The sequence below is a fragment of the Phocoena phocoena genome, chromosome 11 (assembly GCF_963924675.1).
Source record: "Phocoena phocoena chromosome 11, mPhoPho1.1, whole genome shotgun sequence".
NCBI classification, from domain to species: Eukaryota; Metazoa; Chordata; class Mammalia; order Artiodactyla; family Phocoenidae; genus Phocoena; species Phocoena phocoena.
In genome coordinates, this window is record NC_089229.1 from 96060353 (window position 1) to 96068584 (window position 8232).

The 8232-nt window shown below is 60.4% G+C and overlaps 1 protein-coding gene across 1 annotated transcript; it reads left to right on the top strand.

Moving 5' to 3' along the window:
• Positions 1-1022: 1022 nt before the first annotated feature.
• On the top strand, positions 1023-7423 carry PIANP (PILR alpha associated neural protein). The gene is made up of 6 exons (XM_065887748.1): positions 1023-1119; positions 3286-3345; positions 3589-4100; positions 4812-4893; positions 5687-5908; positions 6222-7423. Exons 2-6 carry the CDS (start codon positions 3329-3331, stop codon positions 6241-6243), a joined length of 855 nt encoding a protein of 284 aa, XP_065743820.1. The 5' UTR covers positions 1023-1119; positions 3286-3328; the 3' UTR covers positions 6244-7423.
• The last annotated feature ends 809 nt before the right edge of the window (positions 7424-8232 follow it).

Genomic DNA, 8232 nt, shown 5'->3' on the forward strand with positions numbered 1-8232 from the left:
GCAAGTTCTCACATTTAGAGGTCAGGCAGAAGACAGAGAAGGAAAAGCCAGGGAGGATGAAGGGAAATTAGAAGAGTGTAATGTCCTAGAAGTGCAACTCAAGTAAAACAGGGTAACCTGAAGTGGGGGCGGGTAGGACAGGATGAGAGTGGGGGCAGGGGAAGCCCATTTAGATAGAGAGGTTAGGGAAGGCCTCGCAGAGGAGGTGACATTGGATCTAACTGAAATTTTAATGAAATGAGTGAATCATTGTGAAAAGCCAGGGTAAAACATTCCAGGCAGTGGGAACAGCAAATGCAAAGGCCCTGTGGCAGGTTAAGCCCTTCTAACTATAGTAACATAGATCAGGTCCAGTGTGGCTGGGGCATGAAGAGTGTTAGGAGGGGCGGGGCCAGGTTATACAGGGCCCTGTAAGTCACGGTGAGGAGTTTGATACTCTGAGCGCCAGAAAAGCTGAGTAATGCAACTCGGTCTACCTATTTTAAAGATCGTTTGGTTTGCTTCGGGGAGAATGCATTGCAGCAGGACCAGAATGGAATCAGGGGATCAAGCTGTTGGGATAATCCAAGGTCTCCACTCCCACCCTGACCCCGACCTCATCCCCAGCACTCAGCACTCTCCAGCAGGGGCGAAACAGAGTTGGGGGTCACAGAGCTTTGGGTGGCTCAGAATCTCAGAGATTGACCGGGGCAACCAAGGGTGTCCATGGAGGTGGGGTGAAGGGTGGAGAAGCCCGCCACAGGAACCCGGGGAATCGGACGGTGCTCACCCTCCGCTGCCCTCTCGCATTCTCCACCTGGGACGCAGCCGGGCGCGGCTCCCCGGGCGCGGCAGCGGGAGGGTTAAACCATGCGGGATGGGGAGAGGCGGAGACCAAGCGCTCCGAGCTGCCGCGCCGAGCCCCGCCGGGCCGAGCGCAGCCCGAGCCGAGCCGAGCCGAGCCGAGCATCTCCCGCCGCCGCCGCCCCGCGCCCCGGGCGCCCGCCCCCACCCTCTACAGCACCCCGCTGCCCTCAGAACCCCCCGACCATGCCCAGTGCCCCACACGCTCCCGCGACCCCCCAGCCCGGCGCAGCCCCGAGCTCCCGCAGCCATCGCGCCGCCGCGCCAGGCATGCAGGTGAGCGAGAGGAACCCCCACGCCCCCGCCCGAGGGAGCCCGGCCCTGCCCTCCCAGACTCCGCGCCTTTCGCCCCCCGCCCCTCCAGGCGCGGTCCCTCGCCCGGCTCGAGCCTCCAGCCCATAAGCGCGCCTTCCCCACCACGCTTTCCTTTGCTCCGCGGGTCCCGACTCCATCCTGCCCTCCTGGCGCAGCGGTCGCCGTCCCCGCCGCTGCCTTCCTCCCGCCTTGGGCTCAGCCCCCGGCTCCTTGCATCCTCCAGCCTCGGCTTCCCTTTCTGCTCTCGGCGCTCCCGCCCGAGGAGACCCCTCGCCTACCTCCTGGTCCTCGTCCCCCGCCCCCCTTATCGCTTTCCAGCCCTGTCCAGGGAGCGTGGGCCTGTGGGAGGGGTGGGCTCGCGGCCGCGCTGGGGATGGGGCCCGGTTCCCCCAGCCCGAGGCTCCCGCCCCACCCCCAGCTCGTCTCCTGCGCACAACAGGTCGGTGAGGAGCGAGGGGAGGGTGGGGTGGCGCGCCAGCCAGGGGACTTGGGGCTTCCTGGACGGGGTGACTAAGGGGTGCGGGGTCCGGGGACTGGAGATGACGTTGGTTGGGGAGGTGGGATGCACAGGCGGAGAGGCGAGTGGGTCCTGGAGTCAGCTGGCCACAGACGTCCCTGGGAGCCCTTTTCCCCTCCCCTGGCTCACACGCCTTCCTCTGTCCCTGCAGCATCGTTCTTTTCCCGGTTCCGTCTCCCTTCTTCCCACCTGGCCCCCATCCCTGCCTCTCTCCGTAGCTCCGTATCCCTTTCCGTTGGAAGAAACAATTTCCATCTCCTCCATCTTTGCTGTTCCCGTTTTCCGTGCCCCGTCCCTTCCTTGTCTCAGGTTGTCCTCAGTACCATGTTCTCGCCTTTCCCCCTTCCTTCCTCCCCATCCCCGGTCCCCTCCATCCCTTTTCTCCCTTCCCCTTCCACGATCTCCACTTCCCATCCTGCCTGGACCTTTCCTTCCTCCTCCTCCTGCCCTTCCTCCTTCTTCCCCGCTCCTGTGACCGCTTCACCCTCTCAGCTTCCCTCCCTGACCTTTACTCTCCTCCTCAGCATCCTCCAGCTGCCGATCTCCTCTGCACCCCCCAGTCCATTCTTTCAGGACTAGCCCCCTTCATCTGCTTCCCCTTCACCTTTCTCTTCCCTTCTCACGCCTCACCAGCCTTCCCTGTCTCAGGCCATCATGCCTTCACATCTCTCCCCACAGCCCACTTCCCCAATCCCTTCCCCAGACTCTCCCACCTACTCCCCTGTTATTCTCTGAGAGGGTTTAATGTCCAGATTTAGACCCAGAATCCAGAGGACACCAAGTGTCATATCCTCATTCACTGGGGAACCTGCTGCCGCAGCCTGGATCCACCACCCTCAGCTCTGAGAACGTGTCCTCCTCTTTCAAAACCATCCATCCCGATTCTCCCAGGACTCTTTACCCAGGAGAGCTACATTTGAGGGGGTGGCCTCTCCCCAACTCCACCTCCCTTCAGAGGGCACCTATGCATTTGGATGATGGAACATTGAGCAAATATTATATTCTGTAGTTTTCCTCCCGCCCACCTCTCTCTTTCTCTCTTTCCTTCCATCCCTCCATCTCCTGTTCCCCTGCTCCTGAAGACGAGATTCCTGGGGCCATTCAATCATAAGAGAAAGGCCTCAGACAACAAGTGGGGTGGGCAGGCGGGGACGCTCCCCCTGTACAACCGCACACGTTCACACACTCACTCAGATTGACTTCCTCTTCCCTCCCCCACTCAGACTCCCTCCCTCCCTCGGTAGGTGCTCAAGGAATCACAAGGTTCTTGGCTCTAAATTAAGATCTAAGAAAAGCTAGGAGCTGTGGGCAGAGGAAGTGAGACGGAAGGAAGCCAGAGAAGTGAGAGTAGACCCTGGGGTGGGGAGGTAACAGGGACCTGGGAAGTTGTGTAGATAGAGGCTGGGGACTAGACAGGGGACCACTCTGGGGGTTCCCCTCCCCGCTCCCCACCCCCCCACAAGAGGATGCTAGGCAGCCATGGGTCCTGAGTGGCAGCAGCATAGCTGGCAGCCACAGCTGGGAGGGGAGATGGAGGTGAGTTGGTGGATGAATGAGCTGGGGAAGTACTCAGGGCAGGGTTGGGATGTGATGACCCCTCTCTCCCCCAGTAAAGGCTGAAAATCTGGGTCATCTCTGAGGAAGATCTCGGACATGGAGTCCAGAATGTGGTAAGTCTGGCCCAGCAGGGGAAGCTTGGAAGCCACTTTCCCTGGGGTCTTGGCCCTTTCCCTCCTAGGCCCACCCGGGGCCTTTCATCCTGAGGGCTAGACCCTAGGAAGATGGGAAATGAGACCAGTCTTCCCAAGGCCCACCTACTTTTTGCACAGAGTCTTGGAGGGAGGCGGCCTGTCCTCTGCACACAGAAGCCCAAGATGGCCTTGGTTTCACCCGCTCTCTCTCCCTTCCCGCAGGCCTGCGCTGCTGCTGTCCCATCTCCTCCCTCTCTGGCCACTGCTGTTGCTGCCCCTCCCACCGCCTGCCCAAGGTTCCTCCTCCTCCCCTCGGACCCCACCAGCCCCAGCCCGGCCCCCCTGTGCCCGGGGAGGGCCCTCAGCCCCACGCCATGTGTGCGTGTGGGAGCGGGCACCTCCACCAAGCCGCTCCCCGCGGGTCCCAAGATCACGTCGGCAAGTCCTGCCGGGCACCTCGCCCCCGGCCACCCCATCAGGCTTTGAAGAGGGGCCACCCTCATCCCAGTACCCCTGGGCTATTGTGTGGGGTCCTACAGTGTCTCGAGAGGATGGGGGGGACCCCAACTCTGCCAATCCTGGATTTCTGCCCCTGGACTATGGTTTCGCAGCCCCGCATGGGCTGGCCACCCCACACCCCAACTCAGACTCCATGCGGGGTGATGGAGATGGGCTTAGCCTTGGAGAAGCACCTGCCACCCTGCGGCCAGTCCTGTTCGGGGGCAGCGGGGAAGGTGAGTGGGAGTTGGGGAGGTTGGTAGCGATTTGGGGGTGGGGAGGCTGGCTGAAGACTCTAAAGGAAGCAACAGAGGTCCTGCCTGTTAGCTCCTTCCACAAATGTGTCGGGCACTAACGCTGGCATGGGAGGCCGAGATGAAGATGCATCTGAGCCTCAGAGGAGCTCAGGTCCACTGGAGAAGACAGATGTGTAAACGCTCGGGGATGAGTCAATGTAATAAATTCTCTAATGGAGGTGTGCACAGCGTGTTTTTAGGCAGAGAGAGAAGGGAGAGACTACTTCTGCCTGGGGATCAGGACACCCTCCAAGAACTGACATTTAAGCTGGACCTTGGAAACAGTGGGAGTATTCCAGTCAGAGGAAATGAACGAGCCCTTCAGGGCCAGTGGTCTGGGGGTGGGGCCAGGGTGGAGATGGACGTTTCCAGCCCCTAGTTTCTGTGCAGAGAGAGATCTCTATGACCTTGGAGCCTCCTCCTCATCCCATATATACAGAAGATTTGGGGAAGTGGAGAAAAAGGATTTGGGAGGAAAAGAGCTGAAAACTCTGTGGAAAGCCGATGATAAAAATAAAGCGGGGAGGCTCCAGAGAAGCAGAAAGAGTTGGGCAATGTGGCTTCAAACGGCAACGCTCCAACCCAACCTCCAGCCTCTCTCAGCTCCCTCCACCTCAAGCCTCCCTAAAAATTTCTCCCTACCCCAAGCAGGTGTGGACCCTCAGCTCTATGTCACAATTACCATCTCTGTCATCATTGTTCTCGTGGCCACTGGCATCATCTTCAAGTTCTGGTAAGCTGGGGTGGGGGGAGGAGATGCTGGCATCCCCATCAATGTTTGGCTACATTTGGCTGGAAGGAGGGAAGGAGCCAGGGCGGCGGTTTTGCTGGCGGTGGGATAGGAAGTGGTGGGTTAGGGCAAGACTTTGGGAAAAGGTAGGAAGGATTCGGGTGGGGGAAGCTCTGAGAAATGAGTGCAGATTCCTTCTGGGGAAACACAAGGGTGATGGAAGAGGGGGGGAGTCATTTGTGTGCACGGGGGCTTTGGTGGCCAGCCCTTGTCCCCGTATCCTGCACGACCCATTCTGCAGAGCCCCTTCTTAAGGCTGCCTGGGGAGGAGGGAGAAAAATCCGAGCTTCCTTTGCACACACTTAAGATCGGGTCGCTCAGTCCTTCCCACTTTACTGCAAGAATCGTTAGACTCAGGCGTCCAGGTCATTAGCTGACTTTGAACTAGAACTAAACCTGCCAGGCGCCTGCTGCGGAGGTTTGAAATGGCTCTGCTGGGTATGCGTGGGGGAGAGGCGGTTCTGGGGGACTCTGTGTGTCTGTGGGGAGGAGCTACTCATTCTGTGGATCTGAACCAGGCGAGAGGGTGGCTGAGATTCCCGAGCCCCCTGGCGGGGAGAGGAAGTGGTTTTGTGGACGCGGTCTCAGGACACGGGGCTTAGGGACCTGTTAGAGGCTGGTTTCTCTGCTGTAGGATGTTGCGGGTGCCTGAGGGAGGCTAGGGGTGGCCAGCGCTGGAAGCCCAGGCTGGGGGCTTCCTGAGTGTGTGAGAACCTCTTTCCTTCCGGGGCACCAGCTGGGACCGTAGCCAGAAGCGGCGCAGGCCCTCTGGGCAGCAAGGTGCCCTGAGGCAGGAGGAGAGCCAGCAGCCCTTGACAGACCTGTCCCCAGCCGGGGTCACTGTGCTGGGGGCCTTCGGGGACTCGCCCACCCCCACCCCTGACCACGAGGAGCCCCGAGGGGGACCCCGGCCTGGGATGCCCCAGCCCAAGGGGGCTCCAGCCTTCCAGCTGAACCGGTGAGGGCAGGGCAGAGGGCTGGGAGGGCGGGCAGGGGAGGCACCTCGGGGCTGCGACTGTGGGATTGGGGCGCTCCCTCCCGGGCGGGTGGAAAGGAGGCAGACCTGCCCCCCCCACCCCGGGAGACTGGACCCCTCCTCGCCGGGGCACCCTTCCATCTCCCGCTGTCTGTGGATCTGCGTCCTGTTCTCATGCTGCCATTTAACTCCAACTCTGCCCTCCTAAACTTGATCCCTTTTATTTCTTGGACTGCCCTCTCGATTCTGGCCTGCCTCTTGGTTCCTGACGGTGCCCTTTCCCTTTTCCTCTCAGGATTCCCTTGGTGAATCTGTGATCCCCCCCGAGCCTGGGCTGCCACCAAGCAGGGGGCCAAGGGGCCAGCACAGCCCCCGTCCCGCAGAGGGCGGGGCGGCCGTGGGCGCCTCGGAACACTCGCTAGCCTGCGGGTGAGCGCACCCGCTCAGCCTCCTTTAGGTGGGGGCCCCACATATCTGTGGCTTTTGGCCCCCGGCCCCGCCCTGGCACACTCACGTGAGAGCCTTGCACACTCACCTCTCCCCCCACGAGCCACTGCACACACTCCTGCTCTTGTACGGCCAGTCTCCCTAGCCACGTCTCTCCCCTCCGCGGATCCCTCACGTCCTCCCTTTCGTCTCACACTGTTCCCTTTGTCTTCTCCCCCGTCCCACCCATCGCTCAGTGGCCCATCACTCAGAGGTCAGGGGGTGACTCCCGTGGACTCTCGTGTGCATGTCCCGGCCCTGCGCTGCGGCGTTGTGTGTCATGCTCACACTCTCGCCTCATGAACACTCACTGATTGAGTTTCTGTGGCCCCTGCATGCTGCCCCGGAGGTGGGTGGGAGGTGAGCTGGGGGCTCCATGGGCCTCCATCTGTCGCGGTCCCGTCCCGCTCCGCGTCACGTGTTTCGCTGTCTCCCCCATCCCGCTCCGAGGGCTCCCTGTGGGAATGGGAGTACTGAGGGCGCAAACTCCCACCCCCTCCACCGCTAAATTCTGTTGTCTGGGAGATGGCTTTTGGGGAGTCACCCGCTGCACCCGCTGAGAAAGGGGCTCCCATGTGCCCTCCCCTGCTTCCCAAGTCCTTCCGTCTCGTCTGTCCTGGCTGGCTGTGTGTGTCACTCTGGAATTCAGAGCCCCCTGAGCCAGTCCTCCACTTGCCGGCCTCCCTGAGGGCCTCCGTAACTCCACCTAGGCTGCCAGGGACCGGAGCCAGCTGGTTCAAGGCCATCGGGAGCTCTGCCTCCCAATCCGCCCCTCCCTCCCTCCCTCCCTCCCTCCTTGGTTCCTCCACTCTCCTTCCTTTTGCACCGCCCCCCCCTCAGGTTTGTCCTGACTTCTCATGGCTTTCCCACCTTCCTTCCTACTTCCCTCTCTTACCTGGCTCCTATGCTGTGATATATATTTTTGTATTATCTCTTTCTTCTTGTGGTGATAATCTTGAATTCTTGTGGGATGTAAGTTTCAAAATTTTCAAATAAAGCCTTTGCAAGATACCTGAGTCCCCTGGTTCTGCCTTATGAGCCCCACAGAGAGAAGAGGAGGAGGGGCGATGGGCAGCTAAGAGGGAAGAAAAGAAGGATGGGGGGGGTGCGTGTAACCCCTCCGGACCCGATGTGACCTGGCCTGCTCTGACCCGGGGTTGGGATTCGGGGGCTTTGACTCGGGATGGAATGGAAGGAAGAGACTCTGAAGGGGGCAGTCTTGACAAGGAGCAGCCGCAGCAAGAGAGAAACCGGAAGAGTGGTTTGTTAATTGCTAGAGAAGGTCAAGAGAGACCACGAAAAAGGAGGTAGAAGAAAAGGGAAACTTACGTAGAAGCACAGGCGATGGCGCAAGCAAGAAAAGGAAGAGGAGAGCGCTGATAGACACATGGAGGTTGAAGGGCAAAAGGAGAAGAAAAAATGGAGCAACGGGCAAGTGATGAGAGGGAGCCGCAGTAAAGAGGCTGGCTGCCCTGCTTGCTTTATTTGCAGCCTTGCTCCCTCACCCGCCCCCGCCCACAGCTGCCCCCAGAAGCCCCGCGGTTAGCTCTCGTTAGCTTTCCCCGCTCTGCCCTCTCTGAGAGGCACTGCTGGGGTGTGGGCGTGGAATCGAGGGGTGCGTTTGGAGGAGGGAAAGCAGGCTGCCCAGCTGGGATCAGTCACCTCTGAGCCCCCAGTTCTAGGTCTGGCTCTCGTAACAGCCCTGCAAAAACCCACACGGCAGCCTCTCAGCTGTTGCTAGGTTCTGTTGCCATGGTAACCACCCAGGTCCCATTTCTCCCCCCACCCCCATCTGTGCCCCACTTGCTCCCTGGAAATGG

Coding starts and splice junctions, on each gene's coding strand:
- PIANP (XM_065887748.1), top strand. Junction 4,894..5,686: donor GGCATCATCTTCAAGTTCTG/GTAAGCTGGGGT, acceptor CCGGGGCACCAG/CTGGGACCGTAGCCAGAAGC. Junction 5,909..6,221: donor CCAGCCTTCCAGCTGAACCG/GTGAGGGCAGGG, acceptor TTTTCCTCTCAG/GATTCCCTTGGTGAATCTGT.